At 44.5% G+C, this 21896-nt stretch overlaps 1 protein-coding gene across 1 annotated transcript in view; it reads right to left on the bottom strand.

The window, feature by feature from the left end:
• Positions 1–489: 489 nt before the first annotated feature.
• LOC119720984 (orexin receptor type 2-like) overlaps positions 490–21896 on the bottom strand; it is a 53037-nt gene continuing 31630 nt past the window's right edge. The window contains exon 2 of the mRNA XM_038190849.1: positions 490–1936. Coding sequence (XP_038046777.1) covers positions 864–1936 — 1073 coding nt within the window. The 3' untranslated portion in view covers positions 490–863. The remainder of the gene's footprint in view (positions 1937–21896) is intronic.

The raw sequence follows: 21896 nt of genomic DNA, 5'->3' as shown, positions 1-21896 counted from the left end.
TCTCAGTTGTGTCATGCCTAGGAACTTACCGGAGGTAAATGCCGGCCTGATGGGCCATATTGGCACGTGACAGACTTTATTTACTTTAGCCGTGAATCCTCCAATTTTGAAATATACAGTGTATGTATTTTTCCCACACCAAATAGGGAGTTAAGAGATATAGATACACGTGTTTTCATCACTTACTATATCCAGATTAAAAAGACATTTAGAAGCATGTGAACAACCTGCTGACTATCTTTAACTAATTTGTGTGAGTCTTAACCAAAGTGTTGTTCGACTGATCGTATCTACAAGTGGTTGAGGTGACTGCAAACGGTGGTCAACACGAATAAGGATACACAGACATGCATGCAAACTAGCCATCGAACTGGGTATAAAGCAAGCTTGGGAATCGGGAAATGCCCCAAATACTTAAGAAGAAAGTAAAATAGCAAACCAGGTTTTTTTTCAAATGAGTGTCAGGCGGAAACGAACGAAAGCAGTGAGACCTTCATCACACTTTCATCTTAGTCTGGCTCCCATCCAAAAGCATTTCAGCGTATGGTATCGTCGTTAGACTTGGATTTTCTGGCAGCCATGAGCTGTATAGAAAATCTCATACAGTTTTGGTCCGTACACATTTGGACTCATAATCATATATCGCCGTATGTGCTCTCTTTTACACGATAATGTACTCAATATTAACAGGAAAAGTGCTCGATGTTCGATTTTGAATTAGTCGCCAATTTTAAGGACTAAAAACATTTATAGTTCGTGTGTGAGCAGTCCAAATGCTGTGGAAAGTTAGGGCTTCTCACATACATGACATAAGCGTGATGAAGGTCTGAATTACAGCGGGAATGGTCAAGCAGCGGCTAAGGCTAGCCATGGTAGTCAGTCGTGCGGCCATGGACTCTCAGACTGGACGTGGAAGTGAAAGAGCGAGTGGATATGGACCTCTTGCTGCGAGACCGCCGAGCGTCCTCGCAGCGGATGACCGACCGGAACGCCGCCCGGAACTTGGTAGAGATGAGGTTGTACAGGATGGGGTTGATGGCTGAGTTGATGTAGATCAGTACGCGGAAGCCGGCCAGCATGACCACGAAGGTGTGTTGGTTGGCCACCAACCAGGAGTAGACGGACTCGCGCGGCGCGAAGATCTGCCAGAGCATGAGGATGCGCATGGGAAACCAGCACACAAAGAAGACGACCACCACACTAGCCAGCATGAGCACCACGCGGCGGTGGGACTGCCGCGTGGCCGCGTTGGCCATGCTCTGACACGCACTGTTCGAGCTGGCCTGCTGCTGGCCACCAGAGGCCCCTGACCGGAGAGCCGTGTAGTGATTGGCCTCCCCGTCCACCGTGGCCACCGTGAGTGGCTCCTCGCTCTGGCTGCTCGTGACGTGATTGGTCGCCGGTGCCGCATGGTTGTTGGTCTCCATCAGGTACTCCACGCTGTTCCTGCGTGGCATGGAGGCCAGTTCCACCAGCCGTCCGGCGTCACGCGACGACGCCAAGTCACCAGACGGCGGCGCCAGAGACTCCTTCTTCCGGATGGCAGCCATGTAGTTGTCGTGCATTCGCAGCGTGTTCGCGATAATGCAGTAGATGACGGTCATGAAGCCGAAAGGGAGCAGGAAGAAGAGGCAGAAGATGCCCCCGATGTAGGCTTCCTGGAGCTTGGTGTTAGCGTATGCCTCGCAATAGCCCTTCTGTTCCCCAGTGTCCAGGTCAATGCACGACCTATAACCGGTCAGCAGGACAACCGGGATGCTGCTGATGAAGGCAATGAGCCAGACCAGACAGCAGATGATGAGGGTCCGCTTAGAGGTGCAAGTGTAGTTAGCCTTGAAGGGCATACAGATGACGTAGTAGCGCTCGACGGATATGGCTAGTAGGGTCAGGATGGAGGCGTGAGCAGTGGCACTGTCCAGCACGCTCACTAAATAACCTGAGGAAGAGAAAAACACACACAGGAAAGGCCATCAGCAAATGTTTGAAAATATGAAATTGACCTTTTCTATCCCTCCACGATTAGGCGATCTTCCTTTGCTGAATGTTATCGTTGATGGCTCGGTTTTTGTCAACAAATCTACCCTTGTCTATACCTCCGAACTCCTGTGAAATCTTTGAAAAGGCTCATGAATATGTCTTCTTTTTTTTAAAGGTTTTTATTGTAACTTTTTTTTGAGAGGCTCGTAACTAGTAGAAACACTTTACGTTGACGGATCCATTACTAACTGTGCCAGTAATTCCAAGTACAACTACACCATTACCTACGAACATTGCCAATTTGTGTTGTGCTGTTCTGTATATACTATCGAAAATTATACCAATTTGGAGACACTTTGGCGTCAAAGTTATACCTTTGGGAGACATTGTGCAATAAGGGAGACTGTTCAATGTCTCCCTAATGCCTCAGCTTCTATTTAGAGGCAACATTTTACCGTCGGAAATAGGCTAGATCGATTGCTTGTGGTTCATTAAGCAAAATAACCAAAACTCGTGGGGGTAGGATAAGGTAAAACTGGGTTAAGGGGTCAGGAAAGTCGGAAATTTGTTTTTGCACAAGTCTATGGGAATCTCTCCCTCAATGGTATTTTTTACGGTTATTATATTACATGTATTTACTATAGACTGATTCATAAGTACTAAATCTCACAACCGACAAATTCCCCGCTTTTTCTCAACCAGTCTTCTGCTTCCATGTCCTAAACAACACACTTTTTACAGTACACAAAGAACGATTTCAATGAAAAGGTGCTCTGATATTAACCCACATAGGAAAATAACAATTTTTGAAAAGCACATAAGTGAATTGAATGATTCTTGTACAAAATACAGCTTATGAATTGGGCTTTTATATCCTAGATTTTTTTACTCAACCTGTACAATGTTCGATTATCGTAAGTGTGATTTGACTTTTGCTTGAGACTACATCTTGGGGAAATATATCTGAGTTCTTTCGTGACAGGAGTATGTGCTTTCATCTTTCATCGGTTGTTGGTTGAGGCCTCCAGAAAGATGGAGACTGTCACAAATAGCCCTAGTGTACTTGATACAATAAAAGGAATTTTTTTGTATTGCGGTTTGGTATTATGGGCCCTGTTACAACTGATATTGTAATAACCAGCGGGCTACGTATCACCAACCGATAATGTAACAACAATTGACTGATACTGTATCACCAACCGATAATGTAACAAAAAAATGACCGACAATGTAGTAACTGTTACTACATTGTCTGTCAATTTTTGTTACATTATCGGTTAGGACTGATAATGTAACAACAATTGACTGATAGTGTAGCACATTCTACTACATTATCGGTCAACGTTTTGTAACATTATCGGTTAGTGATACAGTATCGATCAATTGTTGTTACATACATTATCAGTTGGTGATACGTTTTGGTTATTACATTATCAGTTGTAACGGGCCCTATAAATCTGAAAACTGGTTGCCGTGTGTCCGTGTTTTTTTTAATGTCTTATATTTTCATAGCATTAATTTTTATGGACTATGATGTAATGCTTCGTATCGATTTTTTTCTTTTTAAGTTTAGCAAAATGCTATTGTAGTTTCGACCCAATTGTGGTGAACCAATTGGGCTGACCGCTCAACGACCTTAAGGCAAGATTTGACAAGAAAAGACAGCAAGAAGAGAATCTTGGAGGCAACAAGAGAGACCCAAATGCATCAGTCAGATTGATCGAGAACACCCAGCTTCTCATTTGGGTGTTATTAGTATTCGGAGACCCCGCATCGCCCGCCCGCACTGCATGCATGATGGAAATGCAATCTGATTCCTCCTCGAATGTCGGGAAGGAGAAAAAAAAAGCAGGGCAGGATCGAATCGGTCTGACACATTATTATGGACACCAACCGATAGATGTTAGCTCAACTATGGCATTTTACCGGGGGGACTGCCCTCTGGAGACGAGAAAACATCCAGGGAGCACTTGCTCCCCCTCCCTTTTCTATCCCCTCAGTGCCAGAACGAAGGATCGGTTTCAGGTCGGCATTATTATAGGCCGCTGCTCTGAATCGATACGCCCCGGGTGCTGTAATGAATGTTACCGGGAAAGCTGAGTAAAGCTAATCTGGCTAAAAATGCCCGAGCGGTGCCTGGACTTGGCCTGGTCGCCCGGGCTCCGGACGACCCGTGTGGGACGCCCCTGTACCTGCCCGGAGCGCAATCGATGTCGGAACGGCGTGTATGGACCGAGCGAGACGCGGCCCAAGCCTCTGTACCGTGGATCGCTTCGAATTGACCCGGGTCTATCGACAGGCGCAGCTGGTGAAGGAGTTCTCCCCCTCCTCCGCATGTTAATGGACAAAATTAGCTCATTTGTGTAACGATTGACACACAAGTATCAGTGTAAATTATTATGGGCAGACGCGGTATCGGGTTTGTGTTGAAAGAGGTCCCACTGCTCCTCGGCTGCAGAGTTTCAAAAGGTTCTCCGGAGACTAGATTTGGCAGGAATTTCAGCGTGCTGAACTAAAACTTGAGTTTACTCATTGCAATGTATCAGAATTGTACATCTGGGTGTGGTCAAGTAACCGCCCCTTTATATTCGATTCATACTATAAGTAGGCCTAAGCAGTGAAAGTATCATAAATATACCAGTCACGGTATAGCCAATTAAGCTGAAAGATGGAAACATATTATAACTACATTAAAGATGAATTCATGTGTTAGGTTTTTGTTGAAAACATGAAATTGCAGGATGGTCCAAACTTGTGATCATCTCCCGCCCCTATTATTCTGAACACGCAAGGACAACAACAACTGTGCCGAAGTACGTCAGTGGTAGTACTGAAAAGAACACCGCTCAAACTATTCTGAAATTGGAATATGTTACGTTAATCACGTTGCCATGCAGGAATGGTTTAATCCACCTGTTTCAAGTTCTCTCTTTTAAAGGCAAATCCAGAAGACACTAGTAGCGGATCTAGAGTGGTTGGGGGTTGCACCCTCCTCCCCCGTTAAGCCTCTGACTAATGTAATGATACTTGTAAAATGGGGCCCAAAATAATAAAATGGAACGCTAAAGTTCCTAAAGTTATTCTCGAATTGCCTTAGAATGCAGCATCGTAGGTTTCAAATGTTTCCGGGGGCATGCCCCCGGCGGACCCTCCATAGCAGAGCGTGCCTTTGGCACGCCTTAGTCACCCTCCCTTTTTATATATCACCCGCCCCTTTCTTGAAAGCTAGACCCGCCCCTGGAACAGTAACACTTAGTGTCAAATGGTGTATAAACTCTACCCTCCCTCTTTAAATTTGCTGGATGTTTGTATCATGACTCGCTCCTACACCCATTCGTCGGAGCAAATTTACATTATTGAATTGCATTAACTAAGTTTTCAACATCGGTCCATTCAATGAGCCAGTATAAAGTCATTGCTTTAGAGTGCGGTTTTTCTTTTTTCTCAAGAACCAAAAAATCAATTATGTTTATACATTTTTATCCAAAACGCATAAAGGTTTACCCCCCCCCCCACTTCCATCGAATAACCGTACAGCGAGGAGAAAACCTGCTCGACGTCTATACATTCTGGCACCTGAAAGTCCCAGCTTCCAGAAGACAGCTGTAGAACCCATCGGCCAGGAGAATCAAGTTCCTGCTCAATAACCATGGGAATCGCTCCCGGGTTGTGGAAACATTATATCAGGCTTGGGCAGACTAGCTTAGGGATGTTCCCCTTTATTCCTATCCATTCTGTGTATTTTATCGGACGAAGGGTATCGATTCTCGCGCCTGGAGAGGTGCTTCACCCCCACCCTCCCCCGCGCTGAGTTTTATGCACAGGCTGTGGTTCGACCCGATTGCCAATTTGGCTGTGCCTTTTTTCTTCCTTCTAGATGCTTCGTTCCCTGGGGGCGTCTGCTCTTCCCTATTCAAGACCCTTTCCCCCCCCCCCCCAAAAAAAAAAACCATGCCTAAAATCAAAGCCACAGCTTTGCATTCTGCCACAATCTCGAGGGGGTCCCCTAGAACGCTGTCTTGGGGAGATACCATTGTATCAGGCTTCGTTGTTGGCTTTTCCCCCAAAGGGATGGGGGATCAGAGAGAAGTGGCGAACACGTATAGTCCGATCCGTTTTTACATTATCTCCAGACTTCGGCTTTGCGAAATGAAAACTGCGCTGGCCTGAATCGCTTAACCTTTCAGACTCTAACTTGCTTGAAAGGTTACATTTCGATAAACAAGCGTTTATTACAAAGTCCACCGTTCTTACCATATTAGATTGTAATCGAAATCGATAGGGAATTGTGAATGAATATTCAATTCCGCCCACTCATGTGACAACATGACGCATTTTATCAAAACGTCGACGTCACTTTTTTTTCGTTCCCCCTCCCCCGATAAATTATGTACATTAAGAAACATTGGTCGAGTTTGTTTTACCTCTTCTGTAGCCTTATTAAAGCTCACTCATTATGCACGTCGTTCACTTTCACGATTGTTATCCCCGAGTAAAAGCATGCATTGGCATACCTCACGTCCGGATCCCAAATTGATACGATTTCAGATACGTTTAATCGCTGACTATTTTTGAAAGGCTTCGTTCTGTGAGACAATGATGTTTTACTGTCAACTCTAATTATAGATACATATGCATTTGGCAATACAGATATTCTGCTGCAAATTCTCTGTGACTTTGAGCCTGAGGTTTGATTCAGTAAACACAAAGGAGAAAATCCCACTGGCAAGATGTACAGTGGACAAAACAAGGCACGAGAAATGCAAAACAACGCAAGATAAAGTATCGATTGATGCGCCCAAAGTGGTGCCCGGTTCACTTAGCGAGTAGTGACGAACTTCCTTCAGAGGCAGAGAGCATAGAGATGGACCGGAATCGATCACCGACAAAGGCAAGAGAAAAAAGTAGCATCTTAATAATCGATCCCTTGGCAATTTATCATGGGTTTGTCGTGAACGGGTGCGAGCATCGGCTGTGATTTTGAAACCCGTGGAGGAGAGGGGTATAAGACGCGAGAGAGAGAAGCCCTCGAGCTTGGAACGCGATACCGGGTTCCGTTTCTTAAACAGAGCGCGGCAAAACGGTCAGCACCAATACTTGGAATCATGAAAAGGGGGCATTTCCTCTGTCAAGGCCGGCCAGCTCAGCGCCAGCCCACATGCACGCGTCTGCCATTAATGTCACCGCCATGTTTGGGCCCAGCGTAATGAATGAGCATCATTGACGCAAACGTCTGCCTTGTCTTGCTGCCTCACCTGTCATTCATTGTGACAGTGAAGTTTCGAGAATTTAAAGATTTTAATGCACCGGGATATCGCAATAAAGTTTGGCCAAACATTCTTTTTTTAGTCACTGCCTTGAAATAAGTGTGCATAGCTGTTACAATGAAGTTGATTTATTTCCTACTGTGGATACTAATATGTTAGTGTACATGCTTCTCTGGAGAGTTGAGACGGATGCGGACGAGTCACTCGTATATCTGTGGCCTTTTCAGTGAAACTTATTTTTAACTGTTACGTGCTAAAAGGCCGTTTCGAGAACAACCTTTTAGAACTGCGGCCACATCTATTGTCAGTATCTCCCTTCGTATAGTAGTGATGATCGAAGACCTTAGCACTAACCAATGACACCAGATTTACACCCAGCCTTAGCCTGGTGTTGACGTCCCGCTTGCCAGAACGCATCTATACCTCGAACTCGTAGAGAACTGAAGAAAACGAGTGCCAGTATAATGCAACATCAGCTCTGGCCGTGTTGCAAGAAGTCTTGCATGCATTGCATGCATGAAAGTCTTGCATGAAATCGATCGAAATGATCCCTGCCAGAGCTGAAAAAAAAATGCGACGCCGAAAAATGCGGCGCTGATGGCACGTATGGAACACCATAGTTTTGGTCAGTTTCCGGCGGAAAACAGACCGACCACCAAGTGACATGTAGAAGCTCATGCCAGGCCTTAAAAATAGGACGTGGTTAGAGAAACCCCTGACATGACAACCCCTGAAAAATAAGCATCATGAAACCCCTTAGGAAGATAGAAAATAGTTATCACCCCTAAGCTGGTAGAAAATAGGTAGTGGCAATTGGTACTCCTTAGGAGGATAGAAAAAAGTGCACAACGAGCTTTGGCTGTGTTGCAAGAAGTCTTGCATGACAGTCTTGCATGAAATTAATCAAAATGATCCCTGCCAGAGCTTAAAATGAAATCGATCATTACGATCCCTGCCAGAGCTTAAAAATGCGACGCCGATAAATGCGACGCCGATGGCGACACGAACGACCGACCGAACAAGTGACATGTGGAAGCCCCTGCTGGAGCTTAAAAAATTATTGAAAGTAGCATTTTGTGAGTACCACGCAGCATATGCAGTTCGCAGCTTGTTGCACCTGCAAAACAAAAACATCGGCAAAATCGTTGAGCTACTTGAAGTAGGGAATCGAAATATGGACCTTGTCTCAAGTTGACCCAGCTTTTGCCGGGGTGGTTGGACGAACCTGGCCAAGTGTATATGGGTGGAGTGCAAGGAAGTCCAGGGTAGTCGTTGGTTGAAGTTCTTGCCGTGGGAGGTTTTGGATCGGAACACAATGAGTCTCTGGAGTTGCTTTTCACTTTGGACTGGATACCGATACATGTATTGTGTTTACGTCTTTGCATGGGTGCCGCTTCTTGTGCTGGAATGGTTATGCAGTATTGCTTATGAAACACAATATCGTTATTTATCGGTGGTGAAATGTTCTGGTTTACACAATTCTTGAATGTCTTGGCTGAAACGTGGGCTGTTAAAAACACTCGAGCAAAGTGCCACCGTACAATCAATCGTCTTGTAGCTTTTTGGTATTCCGCAACTAATATCATTCACACAGTTGCGTCCATCTCAAATGAAGTTATGTTAAAGCATGCGGGGCTTGTTAACAATTGACATTTCATTTGGTTTTGCGTATTGCAGTTACGAATAGATCCTGCACCAAAACACAACCAAGTTATCGTTTTATATGCAAGGATATAAAAAAAAAGTATCATGTATTACTTCTTATAAAACTGCTTGGCCACTGAATATTCAGACGTTGATTACTTAACGCTGTTGAAACCGCGTCCAAAGTACGCGAAGTTCTCAAAACATTAAGTGGTACTACAGCTTTAGTGCTACAAGTATCGGGGTAACGTTCAATCCAGCTACCGCTTTATGGAGATTAATGTGAGCGTTCAAATAACAATGCCAGACAATAATTAGACGGCTTTTATCCCCCGACGGCTTTGCGCGGCGTTTTATTTATTGTTTCCTGCCGGCGTTACGCGCTCAATTTGCAACGCCTCATTGAGTCTCGGAGTCTGGCAACCGCGCCTTATTTCGAAACCTGGTTTCGCCACGCAACATCGGTGGACCGAGACCCGTCTGCAACGTCAAAGGAAACCTTGAAATTGATTGCAACCACCATTGCACATTAATCCATTAATAAGGGGCGGCCGTGGAAGCACGTTGCTTAACGAGCCTGGTACGACGCGAGACCCCTCGTACTTTTTATCACGACCGGTAGCAAGTCATTATGAAGATTGGTGCAACCAACGGCCCATTTATTCTGGTCTTTTTAACTTTTGCCGCACCCCATTAATTTTGAACAAGAAGTTATAACATCGATATTACAGGGTAATCGTCATTGATGACGCTGCATGTCGCATTCGATCCATTTCGACGAGGCATTCGGAGGCGTCATAACACAGTTGGAGATGCATGGTAATTTTTGGCGACTTAAGAATTGTTGGCGTCTCGACTAAACTCCAGTCCCAACGGGTAATTGACTCGACTCGACTCGACTCGACTCGAGTCACTGCGAGCAAATGACTCAACTCGAGTCCCTGATCAGATGACTCGACTCGACTCGAGTTGAAGGCTAATAACACTCGAGTCCCAAAACTGTGCGAAAATATTTTCGTGATGACTTACGGCACAAAGTTATTTTCATGTACTTCGTGTATACTTCGCGTTACCGTAAAGTTGTGGCCGCTTATTGCATAGACGGCCGTATCATTAAATTCCCGCCTCGTGATTTTATAATGTAACGCACAAACTACTGTCCTGGAACCAGACTTTAAACGCATTTCCCAATTCTTGGTTTCATCATCGGCTTCGGGTGATTTCTTAAGCCCTTGATGGAACTCTGGCTAAATCTGTGTCCCGCTTTCAAAAATTAATTATATTTCTATAAAATCAGAAACAGTTTCGTATGTTGCAATTCGGTTTTGACATCAGCGTAAACAAATTCCGGACCCAAAGCCAAACCAGATATAAAACCGAATTTTCCCTTGTTAACTGTTTAACGTAAATATTTGGTAGAAACGGATATAGCATAAGCTGTCTATTGGGTACCATACAGCATAATTGTAAGTCTTTGGATCTTCATAATAGACAGGTGCCTCGTGTTCCTTCTTCTATTCTGTAACTATTACATGTAGATGGTGTTCATGTGTTATCAGTGACTCAAATTGACTCGAGCATAAGTTTGACTCGACTCGACTCGACCTTCTTGACCTAACAACTCGACTCGAGTCACTTCCTTTAAAATGACTTGACTCGACTTGAGTCACAACATTCAGTGACTCTGCGATACCAACTCGGTGCGGCCCAGGTTTTTGGTAACTCTTCACAGAGCGTTATAGCCAGACCTTCGGAGAAATCACGATCCGATAGTGAACTTGCAATGAACCTTGAAATGACAGTGGAAATGGGGGAGGTGAGAAATTAGTCACAGATGATACAGCTTTTCTTTTTATTGCCCACGTGAAAGTTGTCCAACTATCCATCGACTTGCGGTGTTTTCGTTTAACCGAAGCCTCTTGCGAAGGACTTGCAATTTTGATTGGCCCTGACAGTTCAGGCTCAGTTGCAACTGCTGTCACAACACCGTCACACAAAAACAGATCAAAACATTTCAGTTTCACTCATGTGCTACACAACCGAGGCCTGCGGCATGACTTTTCCTTGACGGGTGCAATCTAACCAAAAGACAACGACCACATTTTGCCCATCGCCCGCAGGTATTTCAGGCACTCTATGGGGAGTAAAATGTTGTTTTACGGCTCATAAAACGAAACCAGGTATACCCGTACCTCGATTTTATTAATACATTTTGTATTTACTAGAAAGAGGATTCATGGTGTGATTTTCGACTTGAGAGGACATTTCTGCCTCTTTGGATACTGATTGAAACATTCCCTTGCGGATCACAAGGGGTATTTCTGTGTGCATCATCACCACTCGACATTTTTTTCTTCCGTCTCCGAGGGAATGAGAATATTTCTCTCCCTGGATGTGCCTAGGGGATGAAGGTGTATTTTTTCCCCGTAGTTGAATAATTTCTCGGTAAGTGGAACGTTGACCGGTAAAATGAAGGCATTTTTTCGTCAGCAAAGGACAGAAACGGACCGGTTCTCTAGAATAGACCTCGGAGTAATCTTAGAGACTTTTCTCCCAGAATTGAAGCGATGAGGTAGGATTTAATATGTAACTGACAACCTTGTAAATTGGAAGCTAAGAGATTTGTCAGTCCGGATCCTTCGCAATTCGGCCCCAAACCCAAGGCATTAACGGAGATGTTGGAACATTTTGCAGCCGTAGACCCTGCATTATGGCCACGCGATTGTGTATGTTACTGATTGATTCCTCCACATCAGCCCGTGTAGGCTACATACTGCTCCATCTGATTGTGTCACATCGTGACACGCGCAAACGACGCCTGACACATGCCATCCGTTATCGTGATAATGTATACATTTTGACCTTGTCCCAGTTGCTTGTCACTAAACTGTTCAAGCCTGTCGAAAGCTGTCATATGAAGGTTTGTCCATTACCATATGGTATCTGAACCGATACTGGTCACATCTTTGTCCACAACGATGGTCGTGCTGATCAATACTTGATATTCCGATCAAGCTAATATTTAGTCCAGTGATTATTAACTGCTAGTTTACCAATACAACAGTTACTGGTGTGTCCTCGATCGATATGCGTGCAATTTCCGTGTAATTTCCAATTAAAAGCTTTAGTGTCCAATAAAACTTAAAGGGACATTATGGCCTAGAATGCGCCCAATTGGGCTACAAAACGAGTTTTAAAAGAAATGATATTAAATAGAAAGAGCATTTAAAAGTACATTGTAGAAACGTCCATGTAACCATCTTCAGGAACTGGGCGTTTGAACGAATTGCAAGAACGAATTTTGGGGGTCACAATTATTTTGTGCCCGAAAAATCCGAGCTGTTCAGGGCTAGTTGTCATCCAGGCGCACAGCTTTTTTATTGCATTTTGCGGACGTGTGAGAAACAACATTCTGTGTATTTGTAATGTGTGTAATAATCTGTACCACACACACGAGGTGCATGTACGCTGCTTGAATAGACACGACTTGAAATGCGTATAGGTGTGCCGCAAGATGTCTGTCTCGTCTTCTAAACAACTGTTGTTTTTTTCAGCTTTTCTCGGGAACGGTAATTAAGACATTAGGTTTGTTTCCTTTATACCAGACATTTGAAATAGGATAAGTAGACAATCCAAAACATGACATTTTCGGGGATTTTAGGCCGCAATGCCCCTTTAATACTCTCTCTAATTCCACTTGAAAGGTCTACTGACCTCACAGATACGAAAGGTCTGAACAGTTAAACTATTCCAACCCTGATCGTTCTACGTGCAAATCGCGTAACGACTTCTTAAAACAAGGCACGGCAAGCTTATTTAATAATGTTATCCCAGACGGTCCAAAACTCTATTCGATTTATTATCTTCAGAATGACTTTTACATGCAATTCTCTATGCATTTCTTGCAGACAATGAGCCGTAATTAGCCGAATCATTGGCGTTGTGGGGTAATCCTATACGAGAGCACTGCTCAGCTCACACGTGACAGCCAGTCAGTCAGTCCGCCAGCCAGATAAAGAGAACACTGCCGGTGCTGGCACTCTGACATCAGCCAAACTAAAACGTCAACAAAATTATTTGAGTTGATTTGATAATGGTCCAAGTATACGACAAACATCGCTATGCTGTAAATATTTCGAATTCTGATAAAGTAGTGGAGTAAGCAGTGGATATTTTAACCGTTAACCATTGACGTAGGGGCTAACGCCAGCCTGCTGCAGCTGCTGACGGTAGCAGAACGCAGATTTGTTCACGAGTCGGCCATATTAAATTGAAAGCGAGGTAAACTCTTCATTTTGGAACTACGAGTACGTGGAAATAAAAGCCATGAGCTCGTCTGCTCTGATGAATGACAGTCGGAACGCACGCCAATCTAAAACAGTCGAGTCTGGCACCATCCCATTCAACAGTTAACAGTTTAAAAAATAGATTCAGGGAACACGATCGAAAATGGCTTCGTCGTGAATAAGGTCTATTCCAACCTCGTTCCCATGGGGACGAGATCTTGCTGCGCCATGTTGTTTCCCGTCATGCCTTGCGCGATCTCAAGGCACGCGCTCATGGAGTCGAGGCTGGGTCTATTCCGTTTGAGGTCGTGTTTTCACGTTCCTCGCGTGGGAACTAAAAGGAAGAGGATTTTGATATTATTACCGGGCTCAGACGGTCTGGCCAATGTCTGGAATGAACGGCTACAGTTGCAAAAGTGCATTAGTTTCCGGTGGGCTGGCTATAACAAAATATTAAAACCGTGCTCATGCATTACTTTAGCGGCCAGGATTTAAAATTAATCGGTTCGATTCCCGGAGCAGATTAAACCGTGGGTGCGGAGTGACGTGGGGGCACGCACGGCCCGTCGTTCTGGGATTAAAGGATGATCCCTTGTTGACAGGACAGGATATTAAGGACTCGGGCCGGATTAGCTAGGATCAACAAAGTAAACTGGATTGCCGGTAATTTTCGGCAGATGCGCCGATGTCAACCCACAGGATGGGTCAAAATGTCGAAGGGGTTTACTGAAATTCCGCTCTAAGATATCATTATGATTTTGCATGATGTCTACAGCTGCACAAAAAGAACCACAAAAATATTCCTGAATAAGTTTTCGTTTAATTGGACTTCCAATTTTCTCGTTTTAATCTACCAGTGGTTCGAGACCCAAATCTATTTCTAATTGTTACAAACATGAAGCAGTGGCGAGACTATCGGAAACATGTAAAGCACCATGATATCACTCACGAAAAGTCTAAAAACAGTCTGCTTCCCTTTCAGAACATCCTATGTTTTCGACACTGCAGTTCTCATGGAAAGCGATGTGCTCCTTCGAAATTGGTGTGGAAGGATGGACCGTCCGGGCACCGAGGCTCTTCTTTCTCTAAGTCAACTCATTAACGCAGACCCTCCACCGGCACCGAGGTACAGTGTCTAATTTTTTATTCAGAACCAATATATCTGTTGACAGTAATGACGCCAGGGACCATCAACGCTCATGACTAATGACAGGCGCTGCCGGCTAGCGGCTGACGACGGTGATCACCCTGACGACAATGACACGGGTTGCCGCGATGATGACGACAATGACAAGAGACTGTCATATTTGGTGTAACAGCCGATGCACCAACAAAGACAATGGCAAAGTCAACAACAACATTATGTTCTCTGATAAGTGGCCAATCATGTATACCAGAAATTGAAGATTTCAGCTCAAACTTACTTTTGGAATCAAGCAGTTGCGTCTTGTTAGACTTGCCTGTTGCCCAATACCCGGGTAGAAATTCCAAAATCTACACCAGTGTATTAAGTGTGAATGGTACGCCTTGCCGACCCGTGCTCGATGGGACCCGGTTCCGCTCACAGTGGACCGGTGCTGATTACAACACATGTAGGTGAGACGATAGTGTGAAAGGGCCTTTTGATGTAACAGTTAGATATATCAGAGTTGGGGGGGGGGAGGGTGGATTGTGAGCTGGTTTGACGGGGCTCTCAACTCGCGGTGATCTATGTTCAGTGACGCAGTAGCAGCTACACGGAGGCTGTTTATACGCACGTATGTCATTTGTTGCCGGGGTAATCGGAGGCCGATAGACAATGTGTTTAGGATGCAACGGGGGCCTCTTCCCGACTCCGTAACTATGCTAAGGAAACGAGGCTGGTTACGTTGATTACCATCCGTCTTGTTTACCATCAGTTGACTCGCCGAGACCATAGCTTCTAGAGAGAGAGTGAGAGAGAAAAAAGAAGACATCTCGCAGAGGGACTTTTATATTGGCGCAAATTTGTACCACCGAATGTTGAATCCTGATTTCAATCATGCTGATTTTTGTTGTCGGTGCTGATCTATCTGATTGTTAATACTCAAAATGTGGAAAATACCTGGGTTCATAATTGATGATAAAAATAGTAATCTGTATAGTGAGTGGCCACAGAATCGGATATATCTGTGTGATGCTTTCCATCACTGTAAACCAGATCGGTGTTTTTGACCGTACTACATACGATTATTATTATTATTGAATAATCGATAATTGTTTCCCCAACGGCTATTGTTTGATTCCTGAATCTTTAACATCGATCAGAGGCTATCATGCCTACAATTGTGATACGATATGGTCAACACAATAGCGCTAAAAGCACTGCAATAAGACCTAATGCATCATTGCAGTTCTCTGTGCATGCAGTGCTATTTTGTTTACCATATCTGATATCTCACAGAATTGCATGTGGACAAACTAGTTTATGACCATCCTTCTTTCAACCATCGCCATTTCTTAATTGAGGCTTTATATTCAGCGCCGTTTTAACCATATACCACGAAGATGATGTTAAGGAATGTCTTAAGAAAAGTTTACATGTCTTTCCAATTTTGAGACATCATGCGTCTGAAGAATATATACTTTTTGTGGACCACTCTGTATTTTGAAAGTGTAAGAGAACCCCGCGGTGTTTGGTATCTTTCTTTCTTTCTTTCGTTCTAGCCTATTTCGCTCCACGTACTGCAGGAGGAAAGCCTCTTCACCAATTTTCCATCTCACTCTTGCAATGCCATTATATGTTTTTAGTTCATCCCTCCATCTTCTGTTTTGTCTCCCTCTTTTCCTGGTTTGGTTTCTTGGAGTCCAATTGGTGGTTTTGCATGTCCACCGGTTGTCATACCTCCTTGCCAGGTGACCTGCCCACCTCATTTGTCACCCTGTCCTTCTTTTGTACCCATATCGTTATTCTTTCCATAACTCTCGCTGTCACCCTTAATTTTTTCTCTAGACGTTTGGTGGTAGTCCATGTGTCGGCACCATATGATATGACAGGTAAGATGCACTGATCGAACACCAGCCTTTTCAGGGATATAGGAAGTCTCGAAAGATGTAGCTTAGTGTGCCAATTTACACCCAACCGAACTGGATTCTTCTCTTTATCCCCCCAGTACCATTGTTGAGGGTGATCTTCTTTCCTAGATAGATGTAATAGTCTACTGTCTCCAAATCTTTCCCCTGAACTGCTATTTTGAACTTTTGACTATTGCTATACTCATCACGACCTTTGTTTTCTTGATGCTCATGTTAAGGCCTGCCTTACTACTTTCGTATGCAAGCTCCAGAATCATTCCTTGGAGTTCCTCTGGGGTGTGACTGAAAATGAGGATATCATCAGCAAATTGAGATGGGTGAGGTGTTCCCGGCGCACCAAGATCCCTTTATCACTCCATTTGATGTTTTTGAAAACTTCTTCCAGGACTGCTGTAAAAAGCTTCGGTGATACTAGATCACCTTGTCTGACATGCTATGCATCCCTCAGTGTCTCAATCGAGTCGGCGATAGTATCGTCTAGATGATCTCTTGCCGTGGGCTCATTGTATATTGCTTTGATGATTTTCATGTACTTCTCATCATCATCTTGGTACCATATATAGTCCTTTAATCCTTTACGGAAGTCAAAACCCCCTCCCAATTCAATATCAGCCAATGCCAAGAAGATATAACTAGATTATATAAACACTCTGGCCAAAAGACGAATATTTGCCGTGTGTGTATCCACGGGGATTTTCATGATGGAGCTGCACATGTCGTCCGGAACGGTTAGATTTGATCGGAACGAATATTAAAAAAAAAATAAAGATGAAAAAGTGCACACAAGTACTTTGCCTTCTGTGCGCCGAGAACGAGTGTGCACCTCCTTGAATGTGTCATTGCTTCGAGGGGGATGAATATATCACTCGTAATCACAGTCTGGGGAATCCGGATGGAGCGTCCTTGTAATCAGCCCGGATGAATACTGGAGCATACCGCGGGATTTACTGTCCCGCTTATTCCATGGAGGGCGTACGTACGGGGTGGGCTTAAGGACCGTGGCTTTGGTATGCCGCGCGTTTCTCGGTCAAGTTTAAGCTAGGTTTTTAAGGTCACATCGGATTTCCAATGCACATGGAAACAGAGTTGATCAGTGTCACACTGTGCTCACATAAATTGACATTATATGGAGTTGCTGCTGCTGCTGCTGTTGCAAAAGCTCACCATAAACGTGTACATCTTACTTCAATACTTGGCTAACTTAAGGATCACGTTGAAAGCTTCTGAAAGTAAGCCGAAAAACAGGTTTTTACGAAAGGATAACTGTGGGGGTGTGGCCTGGTTAGGGTTCGTGACTCATGATCAGAAGGTCAGGGGTTCGAATCCAAATGCTGGTCATATGTTGTGTCCTTGGGCAAGCCATTTCACCCCAACTTGCCTCTCTCCAGCCATTAGTATACATGGTACCGGCATTAGATGGGGAGTAACCTGCAATGGACTAGCATCCCATCCAGGGGGAGTAGAAATATTCCCAGTCGTTTCGTGCTACTGAAACCGGAGATACACGCCGGCCTGATGGGCTACATTGGCTGGTGACAGACTTTACTCTAATTTACTTGTGGGGTACTCCTGTAAAGGAAACAAGGCACCCCACAAGTAGGATTTTGTCTGACCGTACCCCACAAAGAAAATTCTTAAGAGGAGGGATAAAAGGGGAACAAAATCATGCAAGTACCCCATAAACTCCATCCGTAGGGTTTGGCGGGCCGTGACCGCGTTATGGGTAAGTTTTTATTGTAAGACAAAAGGACTGAGTTATATCCACACAGTGTCTTCGGTCCCCATGGTACAATGGGACAACTCGTGTGTAGTCCCCACGACTACGGAACAAGTAGGTGTGTACGTGAACTATATACACCCCGAGGACAGACAGACAAAGGGAGAACAACATATTCTTTGTTGTCCTCGAGAGTTCATCTTTTGTTGAAATCGGTCCTCAGTCGTGCGTTTGTGTGCTTTATAGTCTATGGGAGAGTGTTATATTACTTATTATATTATTGTCCTCGAGAGTATAGTAAAACACGACTGTGTGTGTCAGTTTGTTTCTGCATTCAATAGGGGACGTGGAACAATAGAAGACAATAGGGTCCAGAATTTCCGAACGTCCTCAATTGATGATCGTGTACAAAACATATGGGAGGTCTTCCTAAAAAGTTTGAGTACAAAAACAAGAGGGACAATAGGGGGTCCGCGATTGCAGGCAAATACACACTTGTGTGTGTGGACGGATGTGTGTGTCTTTACAAGGTCTCCTTTTCTCCGTTTTGCTGCTTCGCACGTGCACGGTTTTACCCTAGTTTTACTTTTGTTCAATACGTATCGCTATGAAGCATATAGCGACTACTTGACATGCGACGTTTGTTTCAAGCATTTCCTACGAAGGAAAAAACTCCACTAGATGAGGAAATTGTGCCACTTCACCAAAGGCTGACATCATCAATTGACCGATGTACGTTATAACCAGTGTGTGACGTAAAGCGACTGCGTGTCTGAAGAAACAAACGCAGGAGTAAAACGATTTTGCGGACTCGGCATTTTGTTCTTTTCGAAACGTTCGTCCCTCTATCTCATCTCGCTCTTAAACACGACAGCCGGATCATCTAACAAAGAGGACGGAACCCGAAGAAGCCTCCGTCGAGAAAGGAGAAATGCCAACCGGAGTGGAGAGACAACGCGGCACCGCTTCCCTTCGGGATTTCTGACATCTGTCCGGGGGATAACAGAGCGGTTGTGTCCCGGGAGGCTACACGCGCCCAACGCAGCAGCTCGCACCACTTGAACCCCTCCGCAGAGGTAAAGCATCGGTAATCATATCGGTGACATTATATCTTCATCCCCGTGCCAGTCTTTTTACATCATGCCAGCATCTCTGTCATATAAGCGATCTATTAAATGTGGAGACGAAGAGCACCAGTTGATGTCCCCAGGCATCGTGCCGACTTCACACGCGTAAAACGCTAGACACGAGCGAAGACTGAACCAGAAATCAAGCGGGTTTTCACCCTTTTCTTTTTCTCTGTTCGCCGGTACGCCGCTGGCGCTTTGGCGGTTCCTTAACAGATGAGGCACCGCTTTGGTAGGGCATTGAACGGCGCTGACGTCGCTATAAGTGGCCTGCCTGCAATTCGCCGGCTTTACACTTGAGACTTTGGATGGAATAGCCATCTCTTGTATTTGCTTAGTTTTTCATCTGGTCTTTTCATTTTGACAGGGAAGCAAATCTGATTTCTATACCACTGCCCGCTTGATGGCACAGACAGGCACGTTGGACTTGCAAATAGTTTTCTAACCGTGGCGCTGTTGTGAGATCAGATTGATCTTGGTCCTTGAAGTTGTTTGCTTGTGTTTGCTATTTATGGTCAAGAAATGTCTTAATCATAGACCATCAGTCTGTGGTGGGAATACCGTGGCAAATACCACCTGCGTGATATTCAGTAAGGAGCACGCCCGATATTGCATCAGTCGGATTCCATGTCTAAAACAAATGTGCGGTCCAAAGCTCTCTTGGGGAGTTTTGACATCTTGGCGTCAAGATGTCAGTGATCTGGAGCAACCCAGTTGATTAGAAAGGTTGCTGCAAGATTGTCCAGCAACCTTTTGATTCATCACCCCGTGATGGGAGGAGCAAGCATCTGCCTCCCCCTCCCGACCGTCATCGGAATGCCATTGCCAGCTGGTCTCCACGGTCCACCGTTTCACTGCCCAGCTAAGTGGAACCGGCATGACACCGAATTCCGCAGATGTTTATGCTCGGTCGTAACTGCGCCAAGTGCGATATTTTGTTTGAAAGCGTCTCCGTCGTTCCGCATCCAACAACTCAATCTGGACTTCATCAGAACCCTCCAGACGCGTCTATCAATTCTGCACTAATCAGGCTTTGGGCCGTCGGCCCCAGATCTCCAAATACCAAGCTATAAGGTTCGATGTGTTATCACGGTGCGAGGGCGTACTTGGCATTGATAGTCCATTTATCGTCACTTAACGGCCATGGGTATCCGTATCACTGTCACATGTGAAGTGACGATCAGTTAAGTGAAGATCACTTCACGTTTGGTTGCCACTGCAAGGACATTGAAGTGATAAGAGAACCTTGGCCTTAAAACTACAGCCCTCCGAAAAAATTGTCCAAGCATGATCTGTTCATCTCGCAGATGTTTTGCTCGTTCTTATTAGACGTGTGCCAATTTAATAACCATTTTTTTCGCAAGTGACAAGCCGCTCTGGCCTTGAAATCCCCGAACCAAGATTTTATGCTTGGGATGGTTTACTTATCCTATTTTTCAAAGGGTTCGGTTGAAAGGAAACTAACCTAACGTCTTACCATTCACGAGAAAAGACGAAAAAAGAAACCCCGGTTGTTTACATCGGACGCGGCGGACATTTTTGTGGCATACGCATACGTATTTTCATCCGTGTCCATTCAATGTATGGTAGGGGTGTGTGTGTGTGTCACGCATTCATACACACAGCACCAAAACACAAATGTTTCTCGCACGTCCGCAGAATGCGATGCACTGGTGGATCATGTGCAGCAGGATTCACGACTAGCACCCCCAACAGCTCGATTTTTGAGAGTCAAAATTTGACCCCTCCCCACGATATGCGATAACGATAACTCGATATTCTTGCGAAAACGCAAGAATGAAACAAAACAAAACAAACAAAAAAAACGCCCAGTTTTTAAAGGATGGTTGTGTGGACGTTTATATCCTACTTTAAGTGATCTTTCTAAATTAACATCATTTCGTTTGAAGCGCGTTTTATAGCCCAACTGGGCGCATTCCGTAATGGCCCATTAACTCAAATGCAGACGCACCCATACAGATCAAGACACGAAGCGTTACAGCTTGCTGCTGCTTCTTACGCACACAGAAAGCGGGCTATAAAGCTTGATACCATTATGGAGCAAGGAAATAGTTCGAATTGCCACTCGTTATTGGTTAGAGGTCATGGGTAGAAGTATCTATCCACAAACGTACAACAAATCTAAATAGTCGTCGACTTTTACATTTTCGCCACTGTCTAGGTGCCACTCATCTGATAGTGTCTTTTTCAGCTGTCTTTCTTCAGCTGTCATGGAATGATTGACGTGATATTCTTGGCCGTGCGCTAAGTTACAATAACAATCATCAAGAAAATAGTATAAATTTGTTTCAATCTCGCCAAAAGGAATGTAATGTTTTTGTACTTCCCTCGCAATAGACCCTGAAAGTACGCCATTTTGCCTTTTCGAGGGGCCCGCAAGCGCGCCACCAGGGGTCAACTTTCAGGCTCTACACTTCCCTTACCATACTTAACCTCTGATAAGAATGACTATGTAGTTTTCATCCCTCCAAATCTGTTTACTTCAAAAAAAAAAGCACTGTGTTTCGGGTAACCTGTCTCGGACAAACAAGAAGTATAACAAAGACGCCCGTCCTTGCATAAAAACAAATCTTCCACTTTACTGACTGATCTTTTTGTCTCGAACTATATTTAACCGGAGGCTCCTTCACCCACGCACTGTTTAAAACATGCTTGTAGCAAATCCAGCTGCTCGCGTCAAGCGTAGGGTACATGTAACTCATATTTTGATACCAGACCGCATTATTTTTTTTTTTCTGCAGGCTATTATACTCATTGATCGTAATACGCCTAAGCATGCGTGTAACATATCAAGTGAATGATA

The sequence above is a fragment of the Patiria miniata genome, unplaced genomic scaffold (assembly GCF_015706575.1).
Source record: "Patiria miniata isolate m_02_andy unplaced genomic scaffold, ASM1570657v1 HiC_scaffold_9, whole genome shotgun sequence".
Classification (NCBI taxonomy): domain Eukaryota; kingdom Metazoa; phylum Echinodermata; class Asteroidea; order Valvatida; family Asterinidae; genus Patiria; species Patiria miniata.
This window is presented reverse-complemented; position numbering and strand designations above follow the sequence as displayed.